Source organism: Carcharodon carcharias, chromosome 12, assembly GCF_017639515.1.
Source record: "Carcharodon carcharias isolate sCarCar2 chromosome 12, sCarCar2.pri, whole genome shotgun sequence".
Taxonomy (NCBI): domain Eukaryota; kingdom Metazoa; phylum Chordata; class Chondrichthyes; order Lamniformes; family Lamnidae; genus Carcharodon; species Carcharodon carcharias.
Window position 1 is genome coordinate 87,220,818 of NC_054478.1, and position 24,588 is coordinate 87,245,405.

Below are 24,588 nucleotides of genomic sequence, written 5' to 3' on the forward strand. Positions count from 1 at the left end.
GAGGCATGTTCTTAGAATCTTACAGTGCATATAACGGCCATTTGTCACATCCAATTTAGTCTCAGGCCCAAACTTTTCCCCACAGCACTGGAAATGAGCCCAAACCTGTACATGTCCAATTGACTTTTGAAAATTCCTATGGAATCTGATTCCACTACTCTTTCAAGTAGTACATTCTAGACCTCACATGAAGGAATTTCTCCTCATTTCCTCTCTAGCTCTTTTGCTACATATTAAATCCTGGCTATCCACCCACTTGGCAGAGGAAACAGTTATGCCCTACTTGCTCTATCAAAACCCCTCATAATTTTGAATAGCTCTGCTCTTAACTTTCTCTGCTCAAAAGCGGATCCCATCCCAGCTTCTCCAATTTCTTCATACTTGTATTTCCCTCTTAACTCTGCTTTGTATTCTCTCCAAGGCCTTGATATCCTTCTGAAAGCCTGTGCCCAGAATGTACACAATATTCTAACTGAAGCCATGCCAGAGATTTCTAAAAGTTTATCATAACTTCTGTATTTTTATATTGATTTTTTTCATTTGTTCATGAAATATGGGCATCACTGGTAAAGCCAACATTTATTGGCGATCCTTAATGGCCCTTGAGAAAGTGGTGATAGTGAGCCACCTTCTTGAATCTCTGCAGTCCATGTGGTATAGGTACAACCACTGTGCTTTAGGTAGGGAGTTCAGGGTTTTGACTCAGCGATGATGAAACAGCGGCAATATATTTCCAAGTCAAGATGGAATGTGATGGGTTTTTTTATTCTTTCAAGGGATGGATGGGGTAAATGTCATTTGCCACCTGTAAGCCCAAACCTGAATGTTTTCCAAATCTTGCTACATGCCAGCACAGACTATATCATCATCTGAGGAGTTGCAAATGGAACTGAACACTGTGCAATCATCAGCAAACACCCCCACTTCTGACCTTATGATGGAGGGAAGGTCATTGCTAAAACAGCTTAAGGTGGTTATGTCTAGGACACTGTCCTGAAGAACTACTACAGTGATGTCCTGGAACTGAGATGATTGGCACCATCTTTATTTGTGCTAAGTATGACTCCACTCAGTGGAGAGTTTTCCCTTTGAATCCCATTGACTTCAATTTTGCTAGGGCTCCTTGATACCACATTCAATAATGTGCTTCTTTGATGTCAAGGGTAGTCACCCTCACCTCACTTGTGGAGTTCAGGTCTTTTGTCCTTATTTGGACAAAAGCTGTAATGAGCCGTGTATTCCTGGTGCAGCCTAAACTGAGCATTGGTGAGCAGGATACTGCTGAGTAAGTGTCATTTGATAGAACTGTGAACGACACCTTCTATCACTTTGCTGGTGATTGAGAGTAGACTAATGGGACAGTAATTGGCTGAATCGGACTTATCCTGGTTTTTGTGTACAGATCATAGCTGGGTAATCTTCCACTTTACCAGGTAGATGGTAATATTATAGCTGTACTGGAACAGTTTGGCTACGAGTGTGGCTAATTCTGGAGCACAAGTCTTTAACACTACAATGCAAAGTGACCGGGGTCCATTGCCTTTGTTGTAGCCAGTGTGCTCAGCTATTTCTTCATAGCACATGGAGTGAATCAAATTGGATGAACACTGACATCTATGATAGGGACTTCAGTGGGTGGAGTGGAGAGGGTGGGGTGGGTGGGCTGGCGGGGGCAAGACAATCATCAACTCATCACTTCTGGCTGAAGATGGCTGCAAATGCTTCAGCCTTATCTTTTGCGTTCATGTGCTGGGCTCTGCCATTATTGAGGATGGGGATGTTCATGAAGCTCCTCCTATTGCTCCTATTTACAAAGCCAACCCCCCATACTCTTTCTTAACCAATTTATCATTTACCATTCCACTTAAAAGATTTTTGAAAAGGCATCCCCAGGTCCCTGTGCCTTGCATCCCCCAGACCCCTCAGGATACAGTAAGTCCTCACCTAAAGTTGTAGTTGCATGCCTGAAAAGTGCAATTTTAAATGAAAAATTTTAAACAAATCAGATTTTATCATTACACACAAACTAAAAGCTGTAATTACATTCCAGCGGACCTTTCCCATCTGAAAAATGTTAAAACATTACATCCTGTAAACTGAAATATTGCACTGTCCTAAATTTGTAAATGAAATAATATGAAAAACAAAATAAATTTTAAAATATGCTAACTCTTTCTACTTGCAGGCCAACTCTCAGTCGCCGCTTCCCTGCCAGACTCTCCTGTTCACCACTTTCTCTCCCGAACCCTAGGGGAAGGGGCTGGAGTGTGCCTTGGGGAGCAGGGGAGGGCACCTCGGGGAGCAGGGGAGGGCGCCTTGGGGAGCAGGGGAGCGGCAGAGGGCATGTGCCAGGTGGGAGAGGGTGTCTGGCAGGCGTCTGAGGGTGTCTGGCAAGCGGGAGAAAGTCTCGGGAAGCGGATGAGAGTGTGGGGTGCGAGAGAGCTTGTCTGGAGAATGACAGAGAGAGCCTGGGGAGTAGGAGCGGTCACTCCAAAATGGCTTTGTTTGGGTCACGCATACTCCATCAGCCCCACTGCGAAACAGCGCTAACGTGAAAGTCCCAACACTAAATGTGCATACCGGCACTAATATGTCCACTACACTAAAGCAAAACAATGCTCAATGTGGCAACGTAAAACAAGGACTTACTGTCATGTCATTTAGGTCTTACTGCCTTTCCAAGTGGTTTCACCCAAAGTGTTGCACTTCACATTTAGCTGCATTAAAATGCACCTGCATTTGTGGCCCATTTCGTCAGTCTGTCCATGTCCTCCCGATGACTGCTAGTATCATGCTCACTACTATGTTGACAAATTTTGTACCATCTGTATAAGAACGCTAAGTATCTCAAATTGCTTTTCTAGCATGCCAGTAAGTCCTTGATTAGATCTAGCAAGCTATCCATCTCCTTCAGTGTTAGGATAAAAAGAATGCAAAGTTAAGGCAAGTAACACAACAGTACAAGAATTTCTGCATATTGGAGGTACAGAAGGCACAGTTCTGACTTTAATGTTGTTCCCAACAGAATTGGTAACATCATGACTTTGTACTATTGGCTTTAACTTATTCAAGTACCAGACTGTTCTTGAACTAAAGGATTGTGTTGGCTCGTGAGTCAGCTTGTTAATTCTGTGACTGTGAATCTATGTGTTCTTTTAAATAAATTAAGAAAATATACTCGCTCCACCTTAAGTTCAACCTCCTTTGGAATCTTTAACCTCCGTAAACTTCAAACTTGTACTCAGGGAAGGTCTTGATAATTGGGCTTGTCCCCAGCTGAAACTTTTTCATCTGCCTACACTTTTACCAACCTGCCCTGCTCAAATCACTATTTTGGAAGCATACACATCACCAAATCACACCTTGGTTCCTCCTCTTATTTTCCTTCTTTTTTGCTGCCTTCAAGTACATCACCTTGTTTCACCCCTCTCCCGTCATTTAAATCTTCATGCCACCCAAATCTCATCCCGAGGTTCTCACTGAAATATCCTCCCTTGGCATCTTCAGCAATTTCAATCTCCATCTCAGCTCCCCTTGCCCTCTCCCTAATCTCATTGCCCTCTGTCCTCCTTTAACATCTCCTTCCAAATAAAATTTCCAGCCCGCATTCACCCATTCAACTTTACCATTTGCCATAATCTGGAACAGGTAAGCTCACCTCTGACCATTTCTTTGTAGCTCTCACCATTAATATTCCCTTCCAATTTCCTTTTGTGTTAATTCCTGAAAATGCCTCTCCTCAAGTCATTTACAATAGCATTAAATCATAGCAGTTTTAGCTATTGATCTTCTCACTTCCACCTCGATGCCCGTGATCCCAACAAAACCTTCATTCTCTCTCACTCCAGTTAATCCCCCAATATGGCACCTGTCTGCGCTCCTTCAAGCCAAAGGGACACAGACTTGAGCTTACTTATTGCACAACTGATTAACCATCCATTGTCACATCTGGCTGTACGGAATTAAGTTTCTGTCAAAAGTATCCATTATTCAAGAATCAATCTGGGGAGGTAAGAAAGCCCTTGGCTTCCACTGTCCACTATCAACTGTTTCTTTAAAACACCTCCCCTGCCCCTTCAACAAGTAAGAGGAGTTCATTAAGAAAGAGGCCATACATTCAACAAACTCTGTGCTCCTTTTGTTATTTGTTCATCAGATGCGGGAATTGCTGGCTCGGCCAACATTTATTACTCAACCCTAATTGCCCTAGGGCATTTAAGAGTCAACCACATTGCTATGGGTCTGGAGTTACATGTAGGCCAGACCAGATAAGGACAGCAGATATCCTGCCCTAAAGGACATTAGTGAACCAGATGGGTTTTTATGACAATCGGCAATGGTTTCATGGTCATCATTAGACTTTTAATTCCAGGTATTTATTGAATTCAAATTCCACCATCTGCCATGGTGGGATTCGAACATTACCCTAGGTCTCTGGATTACGTCCAGTGACAATACCACTATGCTACTGCCTCCCCCCCCTAACCTAACCTCCTACCTTAACATTTTATCCACCTAGACACCCACCAGGATTCAGGCTGGCTTAGCCCTAAACTTCCACATTTTTGTAGCCATTTTGCCCAGCATGTCCTGCCATGCCCTCTCCAAGCTCATTTTGGCCATGCAATACACCTCCTGCTCCTTTGACATTTCCATTAAACAAATGAAGACTCAGTTTCCCTTCCTAGCTGTTATGCCAGCTGATATTGTAAGTGATTGCTGCTTCTCAGGAACTGAGGACTCACTTTCAAAAGTACAGTCATCGTCCCCTTCCAATAAAAAGTCCACTTGGACCCATGTCAATGCAAACGAGCACTCCATCTCTAACCCGGTTTCCTCTTGGAAGTATTGGCGTCTTCTAACTCCGTGATCTTAATGGAACATAAACTTTCGATCTCTCCAATCAAAATTCCAACCCTGCCTCAGGCCTGAAACAACCTTACACAAAAGTCACATGTAATATTCCCTGTGATTGTCGTCACAGGCATTATCTCTCCTAGTCTTCTTCAAACTCTCTGTAGCCTTTGACGTGGTTGACAACACCATCCTCCTCCAATGTCCAGCTCAGTGGGATTACCCTCGCTCAGTTCCACTCTTGCAAATTTAGTTGGATTGATGGAGCATCTCCAACAATCACCACTCTGCCCAACTCCACATTGTTACCTCAAGTTCCTCATGGACCCATCCTCTTCCTCATCTATATACTGCAATTTGGCCACAATGTTTGCAAATATGGATCAGCTTCTATATATTGGCTGACAACAACCAGTTCTCCAGCTCTCTCTCTCTACCCTTCTACTGTCTCTATGTTGTCAGACTACTTATCCTTCAGTTAAACACAGGGAAAAGTGAATCCATTGGTTCCCATAAGAAACTCTGTACACTCATCAATTCAATTTCCCTCCCAGGCCACTGTCTCAAATGGTTCACAACCTCAGTGTCCTACTCAACCCCAAGCTATGCTTCTTACCCAATTACATTCTATCACTGCTTACTTCCAACTTTGACGATGCCACTCCTATACCTCTCATTCCTGTCCCCGCCTCATCCCACTTGTTGGTGAAACACTCAACCATGCCTTTAGCACATCCATGTGCCCAGTGCCAATCTCCAAGCCTCCACCCTGTGTAACTGTCAGCTCATCCAATACTCTGCTGTTTGTATCAAGTGTTGTATCTGGTTTCACTTACCTATTATCCCTGTTCTAGCTCACCTAGCCTCTACATTCCCAGTGTCTCCAATTTAAAATTATCTTCACATTTAAATCCCTTCATGACCTTGCCCCTCATCTCCTCTAGCTCTACAATCCCTGCTGCCTGACCTCTGTTCCTCTGACTCTGGTCTTTTTTACATCCTGCCCTCTGTTCACCCCACCACTCGTGGCTGTGCCTTCGGCTGCCTTGGCTGTACATTCTGGAATTCCCCACCTAATCTCCTTCATCTCTCTGCATCGTGACATAATTATTTTTGGAAATCTCGTGTTTTTTTGAAGAAATGTAGATGTTCATCATTGAAGCCAATCATTGCTTAATATTTTTCTTCTGTATTGTGATAATTTAGCATTGTAAATGTATTTAGCCTTTACTCTTGTCTGTATAGTTGGTACAGCTTTACAGCAGCCTCCTCATTTGTCAGCTGAGGTATGAGGTGTATTCATTGAAGACCTGTTGCAGATTTGGCCTCCTAGTGACCTCTTCCTCTTCTTCTTCTTCCCTCGTCTCAGCCGCTTCTGCAGTCTCCTGTCATCTTTGCTGCTCCTGTTCCAGCCCAGCGGCAGACCTACCAGACCACCCAAGACTGGCGTAAAACTATTTCAAAGCAGACCAAAGTATTGCAGCACCAGCACTGTTCCCAGAGGTCAGAATTCCCTTATGGAAAGCAGAAATTAGTCAGAAGATGACTCAGAAGTTAGCCACCAAGAGGACAAACTAACAACCAACCTGTATGGAGGTGACTCCCCCAAGCCCTTTAAATAGTGCTCTTGCAGGATCGTTGAAACAAAAGGCCCTATATAAATATAAATGTTGTTGTTATTGCTGACTGCCAGCTGTGTTTATCAAATGGTGAGGAAGGTGCTGTGGCAGACCAATCTGGGGTGGAGGGTAGGAGAGGGAGAGATTTCCAAGATGTGAAAGAGATGGCAAGCCAGAGAAGAAAATTATGGGGATGCAGCCATAGAATCTGTCAGCACTGGAATGCTCTGCCAGCACTAGAAAGGCACAGTCATCTCAAGACCTGACAGCAGGGAGTCTTTGGGAATATGGGACTGAGTCCAGGATTCTAGCAACATTGGGAGAACTGGACAACAAATCATTGCTCCCAGCTTTCCAACCTCACAACCATCTCTCACTACCCAACACCACCAAGTTTCTGTTGCCCCTCCAGTCTGATTTCTCCATCCTCCTGTGCTGCTCACCAGGTGTGTGTGTAGCTGGCAGTGGACAATAATAACAGCTTTTCACCGGATCTACTCCCCCACCACTGTGATCCCCTGCCCATCACTACTGCAGCCATTCACCCCATCTCAATAAGATTGGACTTGATACCTGCCCTGGAGACCACTGAAAATTACTTTAAGTAATACAGGCTCCTCCAATGCTAGGGGCACTCTTTAAAGTCATTCCCCCAACTGCTGCTGGATTTCATGCCAATTTCAAGAAAGGAAATCAGTGAAGGTCTTAGCATTCAGAGTAAGAGGGTAACAGTGTCCTGAGGAATTAGGAAGAGCATGGGTTAGAAGGAATGTAAGAGCACAGGGAAACAGATGTATTGGAATATCGGCGTACTGAGAATGGATCTGGGAGGGAGTAAGATCACAAATATGATGGTGATAGTGGGAAAGACAAAAATAGCAGATGTGGGAACTGCGATCTGGAAGTGATGCATCACTGCAGCATTGGTGAAATTGTGATTCTACATTTTGACAATGTTGGGGTAAGTGATATTCGAGTGTGATGTTTGTATCTGGAAGCACTGCAAAAGGTGTTCTAGGAGGGAAATTTCATGAACTGGAGGTACCAGGGTGTAATCAGAATGAGATGTCACGTTGTGAACAGAGGCCGGAAGGAAGATGAAAGAGATAAGAAAGAAGTCTTGGGATGTATTTGTAATAATGCAACAATAGAACAGATTTTGTCAGAGGTGGGGGAATTCAGATGCAGTAAAGTATAAAAGCTTGGACATTGGTATTAGAGTGTGAAGCAGGATCACAGGTGGCAAAAGGAGGAACGTTCAGAACAGAGAAAACAGCAGGTGCCACAAGGACGGCAAATCAATGGTTCTTAGAAAAAAAACAGCAAAAGGCAATAGAAGAGATGGAGGGAAAGGCACAGTTGCTCAGATTAGATGAGGGCAGGGAGTGTTATAAGGAGGAAATGCAGAGATTAGCTATAGTAGAAGAGATGTGAAGGAGAGCAATCAGAGATTGTAGGGAGCACCAAAGGAAGGGAAAAAGAGAGGGTTGAAAAAAGAATCCTTCCCCTCTTTTCTCCAGAAAACTTAATAATCAACATTATGGAACACTCTGCTTTCTGTAAACAGTGCCACTTAAATAATAAATTACTTTTCATAATAGGTTTAGCCTTGAGATAAAATCTTAGGGTGTAATTTTTAATATTATGCTTGCTGGTCTAGCACCATTTGCACTGAGCATTTCTGGATAACAGAAGAGTTGCAAGTTAATACATTAAAATGAATCTATGATACTACTGACTAATTTTAGCTGTAATAAATCAAATTTGTAATTTATAGCATGTCATAAATTATTATGTCTATTCTTTTGCTATCCTGAAGCCAAGAAAATATGATATGGCTTGTATCAATTCAGCTATCTAAGGACAACAACAAAGATTGGTTTCAAATTCTGAACATTGATCATCATCAGATATGTATGCATAAGGTCACACTCTTGTTTGCAGGGAGCAACTGCTCATTTACAGGAGTGGCCTTCTTTGGTCTGCTCAAATCTGGTGAAGCCCAAGAACCATAACTATTACTCATACTTTAGAAAAAGTATTTTGTAGCCAAATACAATATCTGATCCAAAAGACTGATGATGTTCATTACTTCTACAAAAAAAAGACTTGACTTAATAGAGGTTGACAATTGAATTCACTGTATTTACTACCGTGAGGTTAATTTTGTTGGTACTACTGTTCAGATAACTAATGAAGCATAGCTTCTTAGGTGCACAAATAGAATTTATGGTCACTGCAATCTCACTAATTTCCCCATTGTGAGGCACAATGAATCCAACAAATCTCAACAGATCCCTGCATCTTCATAAACACTGAAGTGTTTGGCTTAGTTCAAAATGCTACATGAAGTCCAATGTTAAAAAGTCATTAGGAGGTGGAATTTTGGCAAACAGTTGTGGATGCTAAGCAGCCAAGAACTCACAGAGCTCAAAGTTTCCCAGCACTAAGGCACAACAGCCAAATATGCAAGACTTGGCCCAATGTATCAAAACTTAAGTCCAAAACCAAATAAATCTCTTTCTTCTGTTTTTACAGCCCTACTAACAAAGAGGAAACATTCATATGAATTTCACATGGCAATCTAACTAGTATGTTTTCAATAAGCCGAAAAAAATAAAATACATTCAAAAAAAATTCCATGGCGTGAAAAAAAGACATGTTCAGTCATCATAAAGCTCTTCACATTCTGTCAATATTCAGGTGTCCAGTTTCTTTGCAGCGCCTTCTTCTGGAGAAGGCCAACTTTACGAAGGTATTAGTATTGAGGGATATGGTAACGTGTCTTCTATACCATAAGTATATTTTATAGAAATGAATAAACCTAGAACAGACTAATGAAGACAATCAAATTTAGGTATCTTGTTAAGCGAGTTGCATGCAAATCTATTAGCTGTCAAGAAACTTCACCTGCAGCATCAGCACAACCGTCTTCACCACATTCCACTGAGATTTCCGTCCATCCACAATAACCGTAAAACCTCTGGCTTTACACTTATCACTGCAAGTGAAGAAAAATCAACTTGAACACAGAAATTCAAACAGAAAAATGTCACATAGTGAGAATCGGATATAAAAACCTTAGGTCATATTCTAAACCATTTTCAGGAGCTCCAATGTATCTTTTAACTAACTGGTAACATGAGCAATGGTCACAAAAATCCCCTGTAAAGACTAGTTCTGGGAGTCATCAAAAAACAGTAAAACTGTCACAAGAAGAAAATACACAGCCAAGTAAAATGTCAATTATGAGTACAAGGCACGAGTTTTAAAATGTACAGAAATATACAAGTCTTTCAACTCAACATACAATTGGGAATTGGATCATTGTACAATGACTAAATTTAGAGTTCAAATTTTGTCCAAAAACATCATCTTACCATCTCCTGTTAGTCATCTTCTTAGCATGTATTTTAAAATGAATTCAACTATTTCACAACAGTAAGTCATTTGCTAGGTTTTACCAAAGTTTTCAAATTCACTGAGGTCATGGGTCCATGTTTTAAAAGCACAGAAACATTTATAGATAGCGTACTAAAAGGAAACTCAACTTTCTGTAAATTTAGTGAGGGACTTTCTCTTACCAATTTATAATTTTCTAATATTCATCCACAGACCGATGTCTTGGATTTTTTCACAGCGCAGCAATGCAAAGTGATGGGGGGATTGTTGACATTGCTATCAAGAGGCACTTACCCACCGATAGCCTGCTCATCAAAGCTCATTTCAGGCTCACCAAAGCCCTTGTAAGATTGCTGGCTATGGAAATCAGGGGGAAAATGCTTCACTGGTTGGAGTCATACCTCATACAAAGGAAGATGGGTGTGGTTGTTGGAGGCCAATCATCGCAGCCCTAGGACATCGCTGCAGGGGTTCCTCAGTGAAGTGTCCTAGGTCCAACCATCTCAGTTGCTTCATCAATGACCTTCCCTCCATCCTAAGGCCAGAAGTGGGGACAATTGCTTATGATTGTATGGTGTTCAGTTACATTCATAGCTCCTTAGATAATGAAGCAGTCAGTGCCTGGATGCAGCAGACCTAGACAACATTGAGGCTTGGCTGAAAAGTGGCAAGTAACATTCACATCACACAATGGCCAGGTAATAACCATCTCCAATAAGAGATTCTAAGAACCTCCCTTTGACATTCACTGGCATTGCGGAATACCCCACTATCAACATCCTTGGGGTCACCACTGACCCGAAACTTAACTGGACCAATATTAACATCAACTTAACATCAATATTGTGGCTACAAGAGCAGGTCTGTGGTGAATAATTCACCTCCCAACTCCCCTAAGCCTTGCTATTATCTACATGACACAAGGAGTACAATGGAATACTCTGCACTCCCCTAGATGAATGCAGCAGCAGGAACAACAACAACTCGTATTTATATTGCACCTCTAACATAATAAAATGTTCCAAGGAACTCCATGGAGCATTATGAAGCAAAATTGGACACCAAGTGACACAAAGCGATATGGCAAAAGCTGGGTCAAAGCGATGGGTGTCAAGGAGAATCTTAAAGAAGGAAAAAGTGGTGGAGAGGCAGAGAGGTTTAGGGCAGTGCTGGCCAATATAAATTGATGGCTAGTCACTGTGGAGAGGTTGCTGTGGGGAAACAATTTTAGCCGCATGCACTAAATTTAGTTAAAAAACAAAACCTTGCATACAATACAGGTAAGTTTACTTTGCACAAGTAAACTTACTTTACACACGTGTATTGTGATAAAATTTGTAGTTTCAAAAGCTCGCATTTTTTGAGCAAGACCCTAGTTGAAAGGGAAAAAGAAAAGGGAAATGTAGAAAAGAAACTGACTAGGAAATGTAGACTGAAACTGAGATTGGAAACCAAATCATCTGGGAAAGTGAAACTAGTCAAAACCATATGAAAAGGCCATAGAGCTGTGATCCCAGTGGTGCAAGGACAGGCAGGCTGAAGAAGACAGAGGCTACATCCAGAAGCTGAGAGTAAGCAAATATACTGTTGCTGCGGTAGTTTCTGTTACTTGTAGATAACATTCGCAGATATACATCATCCAGGTCATCATAAGCATTGTTGAGGAGGTTCTGCAGATGTGTGCCGTTTTTGGTGAAGAACATGCCCGTGTAACTCAGGTTGGTTGTGCGCTGCTGGTGGCTAGAAATCAGGATAAATCCTAGAAGATGAGGAGCTGAAATTCTTCATGAGGAAGACAAAATTTTGAAGTTCTTTCTGACTGAAATTGATGACATATATGCTGAGTGGACTGCTAAGCCAATTCGTAAGATCTGTCTTAGTTGTATCCACCATTTAATGTATAATTTATAATTGACTGCAATTTGGCTGTTAATTCAGGCTTAACTTGTGTTGATTCTAGGTTTTAGAGTATAGGCAGTTACTCAAGATAGTATTTAGTGTTTGTTTTGCTTAACTCTTGTTTAGCAAAAATTCTTTTGTTTTAAGCTGTGGTATTTTGTGGCTTCATTCTTTCAGTAAATAATTGGGATTTCTGAATTCTTCTTCTAAAAAGTTACTGGTCTGAACTGAAATCATAACAATATTTACTGAAAAACCATCTACCAGCACTCAGTGACCAAGAAATTAGAACAGCCACAATAATCAGGAATATTCACACTCGCTGCTTTTTCACCTTACCAACAAACACGCAAGGTTAAAGTTCACATACATATGCCATACGAATATGACGACTGAAAACACATACCTAATTGCGATATCAATCACACTAATTTTATTTACGAATCAGAAATGCAAAGAGCCAGAAATGGATTCCCAATCAGCCACAATGTTAGCGGCTATTGTATTGGACGACGCATGATTAGGGAAGCAATTCCCAAGCTGAGGGCCTAGGCAGTTGAAGGCATCACCACCAATGGTGGATCAATTAAAATTAGGATGTACAGGGAGCTAGAATCTGATGAGTGCATGTTTCTCAGGTGTCAGGCTGGTGGAGATTACAGGGGTATAGAGGAGTGAGGTTATGGAGCGACTTGAAAACAAGGACAAGAATTTTTAAATTGAGGCTTTTCTTAACCGGGAGCCAATTTAGATCAGTGAGCACAGGGGTGATGGATGAACAGTGCTTGACACAAGCAAGGACATGGGCTGCAGAGTTTTGGATGACCTCAAGTTTACACGGCAGCTAGAATGTGGAAGGTCGACCAAGAGCATGTGTGAATAGTCAAGACCAAGGTCCTCAAGCCCTGCACACTTCTGACCACTTTCCTGTGCACTTGGGGTACCTTGGTGCTCTGCATCTTCCTCCTCTTCCTCCAACGAGCTGTGTCCTTCCAGCACTTCACCATCTTCAAGGTCCACACCTCTTTGGAGGGCCATGTGAAGAAGAATGCTGCAGACCACCAAATGAGCAAAATCCTAGTAGGGGTGTACCTCAGGGCACTACTCAACCAGTCTAGGCACCAGAACTATATCTTCTGGAGGCCAAAGGCCTGCTCAATAGTGTTCATAGTGAGCAGATGGCTTTGTCTGGAATGTTTCTATCTTGGGTTCTCATAAAGGAGTATCCTTTCAAGAGATCTCTTCAAGGGATTTGCAAGATGCCACCAATGTCCACAGCCAATCCTCAAAAGAAGTCAGATGCAATGAGGGTCAAGGCCACACTGGCTTTGATGGCTGCTGGCAGGGCATGGAGAGCAGTGTTGTGAGGTGCAAGGTCTTCCAACAATGAGGCACAGATGCCTGTGACCAATTGTCTGGAGAGTTGCAGTCTCCCGCATCATTGGTTCTCATGCATCTCAGGTAGCTCCGTCATTTGCAGTAGATCCTTCGCTGATGGCTTGACCTCTGTGTCCTTCCTTCCCCTTGTCCCTCTCCTTTGTGCTCCTGATGCCTGGTGCTCTATCCCATACCACCACTGAGCCAAAATCTGAGAGTCCAGTCCCCATTGCCAACTGTAGCTTTCCTTGAGTTCAAGTGGACCCAGCCACCCCCGACCTTTGGATTTAGAAGCCTTGCCCCCTATTCTTATGGCCCCACAATACTAGCAGGTTGACATGCACTGCCCATTCGGTTACTGACCACTCTTCCCGCAACCTCCACGGACTCTGATAACAGCCGTGTGCTAATTGCCAAGTCTCCCTCTGTGCTATTCACCCTTTCAAGGGACTCACCTAAGTCCCTATGCTGGCCATGACTGGCTCCAACTTCTTGCACCTGGTCTGCACCAGACAGCACGTGCAGGCCATGTGCCCTGCTCAAAATCTGAACACAGCCCTCAGTGAACTCAATGAGCTCTTTAGTAATCTTAATTGCCATGGTTGGATTAGGTGGATCTCGATGCGAGTTCCACCCTGATGAAACACGTTGACTGTCTCAAGAAAACAGCATGCCAGCTGCCACAAGTATTTTCATCCCCATCAACTTCCGTTGAGTAATTCAAGGAAAATTCAAACCCAATAGTCTGTCAATGGCCTTCCTTGAAAAGCACAGCCATCATACAGTCGGCTAATCCAGCGTTTCTATAAATGCCTGTCTCTCCAAGGTGTGTAATGCATGAGGGAAATGTGTCTGGGTGCAGTCTTGGCTTGTAGTTCTTCACTCTTCAGGCCTCTTTTTCTCAATTACAAGAAATTCACACCCTTATAGCTTGGGGATAGAACTGAGAGATCAACAAATGGGTGTTAAAGATTAAAGAAACTTGGCAGCAGTATAATTACATATTTAATTCACTGAGGCCCAATTTTCCTCAATCGTTTACACCATGTATTTGCTTTAGCTCACAATTACCTGTCTCTGGACACTAATGCACGCATGTCTGAAGCAAAATCTGACAGTCTTTTTTGCAATAAAAGAGAATTTAAAATCTACCTTAAGTTTTGTTTAAAATTCCAAAAGTGTGATAGTCATATCCATTGTACAATTCACAAATATGCATAAAAAGTAAATAGGGTGAGCAAGGAGTTTAAAAAACTAGCACTTTGCTAACACAAGCAAACCATTTATCACAAGAAAGTCCCTACAGCTCAATTTATTCTAAAAAAATTCTTCAAATAATACTTACAATAGATCGTTATAAAAAACATTTTTATAATTGCTGAATAAAAGAGACACTTTGTCAAAGCTTTTTGTTTTGCACTCATCAGACACCTAACAAATCTCTCTGATCATGTACTCTCAGAAAGCAAGGAGTTTGTTCTGGCTCATGGTCACAGTTCTGGTGTGCCTTCATCCCAAATCAAACGGGAAGAGGTATTTACTGAGTGAACTCCTCTGCTCACAACTATACTGCCACAAACCAGTGTCTACTGAAGACAGTGAATCCTTGAAAGCTCGCCTAGCTGATCTAGCGTACGCATATTGCGGGATTCTGAATGACCTGCCTGATTTTCATATGCAACGTGAATATCTTACGCATTGCGATGCCTTAAGACCAAGCTGGACATACACATTAGTAAACCAGACAAAGGGGCGGGAATAGTCATCCTTAACAAGCATGATTACATCAACAAAATGCACACTATCCTTAATGACGGGTCAAAATTAGTATCCATTGGACCTGCTGCTCAACATGATTGGATAGCTTTACTCGAAAATAAGCTAGAACATGCTTGCCAGATTTGTGTAAGAGCAATAAGCTGCCGCGTGATTATTATGATGGTTTGCCTTCATGGTTTGCTGCGTCCACATATGTATGGGTTTCCCAAGACACATAGTCATGCCCCTTTACACCCTATCTTATCTATGATTGGTTCTGCACAGCATGAATTGGCCAAAGGGTTGGCCGAATTGTTATGATCAGTTTTGAGCAAGTTTTCAAGATAAACAGTGAAGGATTCTTTCACATTTGCAAAGACCAGCTGGACTTGCATATCAATAGTAATGCTGTGTTCATGTGCTCATTTGACATTGCTAGCCTATTCACCAATGTTCCACTTAAGGAAGTCATGGCTATTTGCGCTGCAGACTATATCACGGAAATCTAGACCCACCACCATTGCGTGAATCAGTATTAATTGAGCTAATGAACTCAGCAACTCGCATAGTTGAGTTCAGCTTTAATGACGCCATGTATGCCCAAATAGATGGTGTTGCCATGGGATCTCCTCGAGGCCCAGCTCTCACAAACATCTTTGTTGAGTTCCATGAATAACGTGTTTTCAATGTAATGACGCCCAACCTCCTACCTCTTGCATGTTTCTGAAATGTTGATGATACGTTAAATCCGCAGCTGTATGTAATAATTTCTTTGCATGTCTTAATGGGTTCCATTCTGCACTCAAATTCACCTTTGAAATGAAGCAGTCAAATTAACTCCCTTTCCTTGATGTACTAGTTGAGAGATCTGCCAAGGGGTTCTCTACTACGGTCTACCACAAGGATACATTCACAGATCAATATATGCATTGAGACTCTTACAAGTTCCGCAGACTGGCCTCATTGGCAACCTTGTAAGTAAGGCCTGAGCCATTTGCTCACCATGCAAGCGTGATGCTGAAATAGAACATGTCAAAAACATCCTGCGGGATAATAGTTACCCTGATCAGATCATTTCATTCTGTATATCCCACAATCTCATGAACAGGCCTAAGGCCATCACTTTCAGCCCTGAAAAGTGCCCAGTCTACTTCAGATTACCCTGGAAGGGCAAGGTATCTCAAATATTTGACCAAGTGAAGCTAGCTGTTTCATGTTTCTACTGTGCAGTAGCAACACAAGTAGTGATAACTGCTAACAGGTTGAGCCATCAAGCCAAAAAGGTGTTCTGTCTATCACACAAATGAGCAAGGTAGTATATGAATTTCAGTGCCAGTGTGATGCTGGGTACGTAGGCCATACTTCCTGAAGACTGGGATATCAAACAGCATGTCCCTTTCACTGTTCGCAAAGGGCAAGGTACCAATTGTACTAGTATGTGCTTGCAACACTCAAAACATAGTGTCCAACATTAGATGTGATTCCGCAATTGGACTACATTTACTAAATAATCCTCAGTGTGCTTGGAATTACACTGACAGCTAATTTAAGATTGAGAGTCAGGTTTGCAGTGTGGTGCACTTGTGTGTACTGGAAGCTACATATATTAATACACACTCCTCTGTTTGCAGCCAGAAAGAACATGTACACACTTTGCGCCTGTTTAAGCTAAACAAAATGTTACGACCGCAGCCGACGTTATTCGCTGAGCAAGCCAAATCTCAGAGGGAAACTTGTCTTACTGATTATAACTATTTTTTTGTATTTTGCAAACAAGGGGAATACTACTAATCCCAGAAGCATAGAATCCCAGTAACACTTTTAGGATTTTAATATTAAAAGATTTATTAACTTGATCAAAAAAACCTAAGTACACAAGATTAAAATGACATAGTTGAAACAATCTTACATATCGTTCCCCAAAACACCCACTTGGCCTGAACACACAAGTATTATGACCATAGTTGGTGTTAACTGCTGCACAAACCAAATCCCAAAGGGAAATTTGGTTTACGGGCCATACCCTTTGTTTTGTATTCTGAAAACGAGAAGACGACGTACCGGTCTCAGCAGTAAGAGGTCCAGTAACACTTATGGGATTTTAAGAATCAAAAGCAAAAGTTTTATTAACAAGAATTTAAAAAAAATTAAGCATACAAGATTACTGCATAATTAAGGTTAGTCTTACAAACGTTTCCCACAAAAAGATTCTGCACTTTGTCAGACCCACAAGTAAACACCTTCCAGGCAACACTCCCTTATAGATATTTAGCTATACAAAATCCAGTAATATTATCCAAGGCAAATTGCTGTCACTTGAATAAAGGCATACCACATGACCCATAACTCCCTTGCACTCTACTGTGGAAAAACAAATTTCAGAAGAAAATTGCTTTTTGTAGCCCAAGACTTTTCTGGCTTGACTGGATTGGGGGGGGGGGGGGGTTGTTGATCCAAGCTGCATCTACTCCCAGCCCAGAGCTAACAGCTCCTAACTCAGCTCCAGCTGCTACCTCAACAGCTCAAACAGCAGTTCCAGCTATAGCTATCCTAAGATCTCCACAGTAACTCTAAAATACCTTTTCTCCCCTTTCATCCCAGGTTTTATTGTTGTCACATCTCTTTGAATTCCAATCCTTCCAAATATAAAATCTTTCATGTTTCAATATTGTCTTTGCTTTCGATTCAATAAAATATATCCCCACAACTGTTAACCCATGGAGCTCTTGCAAGACGCAGACATGTTCCTTTTTAATCTCTGACTCCCCTTTGATATTCAAACAAACTCTCAGCTTGCCTAAAAATACAAATATTAGATCTAACCTATTTATTTGTACCTCAGCCTAACACTCCATCCTTTTCATGTTTAAAACCCCCAGGCAATCTGTCTCCTATTAACCTCTGCCCAGTTTAATTAAATCATACACACACAGCCTGTTCCAAAGAATAATACTATATTCCTTAAAAATATTTTAAAAATCAATTTCTCACACAAGTAAACTACTTGGCAACAGCTCCCTGATATGTTTTTAACCATAAAAATCCTGTAATATTACTAAAGGCAAAACTGTGACTAGTTTAATAAAGTATACCACACGACTTCACACTCTCTTCCACTCTGCTGTGGAAATCTGAAAGAAGTTCAGAAACGCACTGCTTTCCGAAAACAAAGACTTCTCTGGCTTGAAACTGTCGCTTTAAATTCACAACTTCTCTCAGCACAGAGCTGGTCTCAGAACATCTTCCCCCACAAAGGCAACACAACTTAACTAAAACTCTTTCCCTAAATATCCTTTTCTACTTTGATCTTAGACTCCATTGTTCTAAGCACCTCTTTGAACTCAATTGTTTTAAATTACAGAAATTGTTCATGTTTTCCTATTGTTTCCACTTTCAGGTAAAATGAAATCTAATAATCTTCCCTTGTTTACTTATGAAACCTTTGAAATTTAGCGGCTGAAAAGTCAAGTCCTTCTTACTTATCACCTAATGCAAATTTTACAAGCCATCCTATTTACTTGTACCTTCAACTTCACCATTCATTACAAATGCATGCATCTAGACCTTGACCTTTCATCTCTCTGCTCCCACAGACAAGCTGACCTTACTAACCTTTTCCCAGTTTAATTACACACACACACACCCCTCTTTACAGAATACCACCATATTCCCAAAAATACTTCTTAAAAATCAATTTGCACAAAAATAAAAGTGACAGCTATTCACTGGCTCATTCCCCAGGGCAATGACGTGACCAAAACAATGTCTAAACCAATGTCTGGTTTCAAATTTCAAACAATGCTTGGCAGTTAACTGTCAATCACAATTGACTGGTGCATTCTCCATGGCAACACCTCTACCAGAGTCCACTTGCCAACCAATCAGCACTCTCGTCTCATACAATGTATGTCTTTTCCCCTGACATTGATTTTTTTGGCGAATTGTCCTGGTGAGTGCAAAAAAAGCTTAGGCAAAAAAAATGTCACTTTTTTCCAGCAATACTCAGGTTCTGTAATACCAAACAACCATTTTTATAATATTTTTTACTCATCGCAAAATAATCTCCATAGAAGTGTATTGAATAGACTCACCTGACAAAAAGTTATAAAAACAAAAAACTGCGGATGCTGGAAATCCTAAACAAAAACAGAATTACCTGGAAAAACTCAGCAGGTCTGTCAGCATCGGCGGAGGAGAAAAGAGTTGACATTTCAAGTCCTCATGACCCTTCAACAGAACTGGGTGAATATTAGGAGAGGGGTGATATATAAGCTGGTTTAAGGTGGGGGGGGGGTGGTTGTAGGGACAAGCAAGCAGTGATAGGAGCAGATAATCAAAAGATGTCACAGGCAGAAGAACAAAGAGGTGTTGACGGTGGTGATATCATCTAAATGAACGTGCTAATTAAGAATGGATGCCAGGACACTCAAGGTACAGCTCTAGTGGGGGCGGGGTGGAAAGACTAGCAGGGCATAAAAGATATAGATTTAAAAATAATGGAAATAGGTGGGAAAAGAAAAATCTATATAAATTATTGGAAAAAAAAAAGGAAGGGGGAAGAACAGAAAGGGGGTGGGGATGGAGGAGGGAGTTCAAGATCTAAAGTTGTTGAATTCAATATTCAGTCCGGAAGGCTGTAAAGTGCCTAGTCGGAAGATGAGGTGCTGTTCCTCCAGTTTGCATTGGGCTTCACTGGAAAAATGCAGCAAGCCAAGGACAGACATGTGGACAAGAGAGCAGGGTGGAGTGTTGAAATGGCAAGTGACAGGGAGGTTTGGTTCTTTCTTGTGGACAGACCACAGGTGTTCTGCAAAGCGGTCGCCCTGTTTACGTTTGGTTTCTCCAATGTAGAGGAGACCACATTGGGAGCAACGAATGCAATAGACTAAGTTAGGGGAATTGCAGGTGAAATGCTGCTTCACTTGAAAGGAGTGTTTGGGCCCTTGGACGGTGAGGAGAGAGGAAGTGAAGGGGCAGGTGTTGCATCTTTTGCGTGGGCATGGGGAGGTGCCATAGATGGGGGTTGAGGAGTAGGGGGTGATGGAGGAGTGGACCAGACAAAAAGTTAATTTAAGTTAAAAAGTTAAAAGTCATGAGGACTCGAAACGTCAACTCTTTTCTTCTCCGCCGATGCTGCCAGACCTGCTGAGTTTTTCCAAGTAATTCTGCTTTTGTTTTGGATTTCCAGCATCCGCAGTTTTTTGTTTTTATTTTTGTTTTTATCTAAAAAGTTAATTGTCATTAGTGACAGTAATTCTCAGGTTGACCAATAATTTGTAGTCACATGTTTTAAATAGAGATATCATGCATGAATAAAAGAATCACCTTGGAATGCTGAGCAAATAATCCAAAGTGACACTCAGCTCATCCATGTTTGTTTGTTCTGAGCATAATGGAATTGTCAGGATAAGGCCACTTCTTCTGTCCTTGCCCCCTAAAAAGGAGACAATAACATTTGTCAGCGTATTGATTTCACAATAATCATAAAATCTTATCACAACACCGGGAGACAAATTAGACACTCAAACCCTGGTTAGGTACAGTGTGATTTTCAAAGACTGCCAATGTTCTGTATTTAAATGTTACCCATCACATTTTAACAACTGCTAAAGAACATTACCGCGCCCCCCACCCGCCACCGAAGTCCAAACTTTGCACTATCCTTGCATCTAGTACTAATTCCACCTACTGATATTCATTCATCGTTTGTTTCATAACTCATCATCATTTCTTAATGTCTACTGTCTTCCTTATTTACAAGTACGTCCATCGTGATTGAACCTATATTGACTATAGGAGCTCTGAATTCATCCAGTTCTGTCCAATGATAAATTCTACCACAAGAGCAAACTGAAATGTTTTCAATTGGCACATACTAGCACACATAATGTCAATGTGTCCAACAACAAAAAAATTATATTTATCTAGCACCTCTATATATTGTTACTACCAGGTTAGCAGGGGTGAACTGACTCCTCTCTGTCCCATTCCCGAGTTGATCATAACAGAGTTTGAATTTAAAAGGGAGGTGTTATTGTGAATTTAATATATATAGTTAACCGTGTTTAGCTTGGTGTAAGAAATAAGCCAGCCAGGCTCCTTAAGTTAATAAATAAAGAGTTTGTTTTATTGCTAAAACTCAATCAGGTAAAGATTTAGAAATTACTAACAAAAAGTTTAAAATGTACAAGTATGTCCAGCTACCCACTAATGCAAAAAGAATACACACAATGCACCCCCACCCCAGCATGCAAAAAAGTTATATATTAAAAACTTGACTAAGTAACAAGTAAGGTTAGCAAAAACAGATATTCATAGAGTATCCAGATGCTTATCTACAGCTGAAGGGTCTCGGCCCACAGTAGCTGCCGGTTCTTGGGGTTTCTCACTGGTGGCAGCGGTGTTGATTTGGAATTCTCCTTTAAGAGCTCTTGGTTTGCTGCAATGAGGTTTTCTCGGGGGTGTTTCAAATCACAAACAGCTCAGCTTTGATGAGAGATGTTTCAGAAGAGAGTTGGAGTAAGGCTGTTACCTCTGTGGCAGTCTCTCTGACTATCCAAAACTCCAGTATCTTTTTTTTACAGCCAAGAATTGGATCATGTGACTTCTCTCAGAGCTCCACAGACTCTGTGTCTCCATAAAAGCAGCCCGTGTCCTTTGCAAATACAACATAGTGATTGCTATAAGTCAATGTCCTTTACTTTGGGAAAGTGCCCTTTTCAAAAAAGTTCAGTACAGATATATGGCCAGCCAATGACATTATAAAGTATTATACATCCAGCCAATGGTGTTATATATTAATATTTTATATATCTGCATAACAATGTAATGAAACATTCCAAGATGCTTCACAGGAACATTATAAAACAAAAGTATGACACTGAGTCACATAAGGAGAAACTGGTCAAATCACCAAAAGCTTGTTCAAAGAAATGGATCTTAAGGCATGCCCTAAAGGAGGAATGTGAGGTAGAGAGGCAACGAGCTGTAGGGAGGGTACTTCAGAGCTTGGAGCCAAACCAAATGAAGGCACAACCATCAATGGCAGAATGATTAAAATCAGGAATGCACAAGAGGCCTGAATTAAAGGAGCATAGATACTTTGGAGGGCTGTAGGGCTGGAAGAGATTACAGAGATAGGGAGAAGGGAGGGTTATGAAAACAAGGATGATAATTTTAAAAACAAGCTGTTGCTTGACTGGGAGCTAAGGTAGGTAGGTGAGCAAGCACAGGGCTGATTGGGGAACAGGATATGGTGAGTTAAGACACAGGCACAAAATGTTGAATGACCTCAAGTTCACAGAGGGTAGAATGTGGGAGACCAACCAGGAGCGCATCAGAATGGTTGAGTCTAGAGGTAACAAAAGCAAGAACGAGGGTTTCAGCAGCTGAGCTGAGACAGGCGAAGTCAAGCACTGTTACAGAGATGGAAATTGACAGTAATGACACGAATGAGATCAGAAGTTCATCTTCTGATCAAAATGTGACACCAAGGCTGTGAGCAGACTGGCTTAATCTCAGATTGTTGCCAGGGAGGGGGACGGAGTCAGGAAACAGAGTTTGAAGTGGAGACCAAAAACAACATCATCAGTCTTCCCAATATTCAACTGGAGAAAATGTCTTCTCAAGTACCAGATGTTGGTTAAGCCATGTCTGATAAAGTGAGTCGAGAGAGATGGTGGCGTGACATAGCTGGATTTTGTCCATGTACATGCGAAAACTGTGTGTCTTTGAATGATGAGGCAGATCAGATGATCGCTGAGGGGCAGCAAGTAAATGAGAAATAGGAAGGGGCCAAGTTAGACCAGTGGAGATATCAGAGCTAACAGTGACAGAGGAGGAAGAGAGGCCATTGCAAATGACTCTTTGGCTATAATTAGATAGCTAAGAATGGAACCAACAGCAATCTCACCCAGCTGGATGACAGTGATGAGGTGCTGGAACGGAAGGACGAAGGTGTGATCAACTATGTCAAAGGTGCATCCAAGTAAAGATGGATCAGAAGGAAGAGGTTACCTTTTTCACAGCCACATAGAATGTCATTTTTGACTTTGATAAGAGATATTTTCAATAGTGTGGCAAGGGAAGAACCTGATTGTAAGAATTCAAACAGGGAGTTCTGGGAAAGATGGGAACAGTTCTGGGAGACAACAATACATTTGAGAACTTGAGAGGAATGGGAGGTTGGAGATAGGACAATAGTTTGCAGGATGGTGGGGTTAAGGGATTTTTTTTGAGGGTGGGGTGATAACGGCAGATTTGAAGGAAAAAGAGACAATACCTGGGGCAGAATTTTTCTGTTCACAGGGTTTCCCACACTGCCACTAGAGAAGTTGGCGGTGAACCCATTCCCGCTAATCAGGATTGCCCCACAGCCATTTAATGCAGGAAGTCCTGCCTCAGAGATTGACTGGCAGCTCTGTAGTCCCAGCAGCACTACTGGAAATGGAGGTTACTGCTGGGGCTACAAGCAGTCCCAGATTCCAAGTGCTGGAGCCCACAGGACAAAGTTAAGTCTGTTTGTAGCAATCGGAGGGAAGACCTGGGAGTGGGGATTGTGATTTGAAGGATAGGCGGGGAAGAAGCACCCAGCAAACATCTGAGTTGTGGCGACTGATCTCAAAAGGGGGTCAGTATTGGAGGACCTCACCCCCACCTCCCCCACCAACCCCCCACAACCACCTGAGGCCTAAACAAAATTGAGGAAAAGACATGACATTTAATGACCACTTAAGGACCTCTGCAGGTTTTCTGCAATTTTGCAGTAGCCAGTGGAAAGGCCATCCAGGATACTTTACGGTGCCCCCCCCATTCCATTCCTGAAAATCCACAAGTGGAGGCCAGTAAAATTCTGCCCTGAAGAGAGAGAACACCATTTATATGGGGGACAAGAAATGATGTTGGGTGATCAGCATGTTAGTGCAAATAGGGGTGAGGCAAAAGGAAGTGGGTGTCATGGACAAGATGAGTTCAAGACAGGTCATGAGGGGAATTAGGAGAGACACTAGAGAAAGATGAAGGTTTAGGGCTAAGGCAGGGGAGAGTATTAAGGAGGTTCTGCCATGTGGGCAAGTGAAAAGGAAGAATGCAGCAGAAGCAGCTAATTGGATTGTCTTGATCTTAGTGACAAAATTGTCCAGGAGCTCTTTATTGTCGGAAGTGAGCATTGGGTGGCTGGGGAGAATGGTTTAAGAAGTCCGTTTGCAGTAAAGAAAAGAAACAAGGGTTATCTTTGCAATGTGGGAAGATTCAGTCAAGAGCAGGATCCAGTAGCGTTTTAACTGGTCCAGCTACATCTGGCGGTGGATACCTAAACCCCAGTTGTCTGCCATATCAAGTCTGCGTCCTTTAGACGTGAGTGAGCAGAGATGAGGGCCATGAACTGCAAAAATGAACTTTGCTGTCACTTTCTATTTGTCACAGTTAGCTGTCAATTTGGAAAAGGATGAGGTGACAACCCTACACTGCAAAAACAAAGTTACATTCTTAAAAGTTGCATCATTCTTTTAAAAACAGTTACAAATAAGCGATGTTATTCTGATGTAGTGATTAAGATTAACTCATGTTTTGACATTTGCAGCATGGCTTGATTAGTTTGAAGTCCAATTCTTGTGGTGATGGATGTACAGAAAAGAATTCAAAATGAATGGTCACTAAGTTGGTAATTGCACTGAAAGAA

General features: G+C 41.8%; 1 protein-coding gene across 3 annotated transcripts in view; it reads right to left on the reverse strand.

The window, feature by feature from the left end:
- sestd1 (SEC14 and spectrin domains 1) overlaps positions 1–24,588 on the reverse strand; it is a 158,225-nt gene that overhangs the window by 100,400 nt on the left and 33,237 nt on the right. For all 3 annotated transcript variants that reach the window (XM_041201474.1, XM_041201475.1, XM_041201476.1), the window contains exons 4-5: positions 20,235–20,343; positions 9,384–9,474 (exon numbers count right to left, since the gene is read on the reverse strand). In XM_041201474.1, the coding sequence (XP_041057408.1) occupies positions 9,384–9,474; positions 20,235–20,343 (200 nt within the window). The remainder of the gene's footprint in view (positions 1–9,383; positions 9,475–20,234; positions 20,344–24,588) is intronic.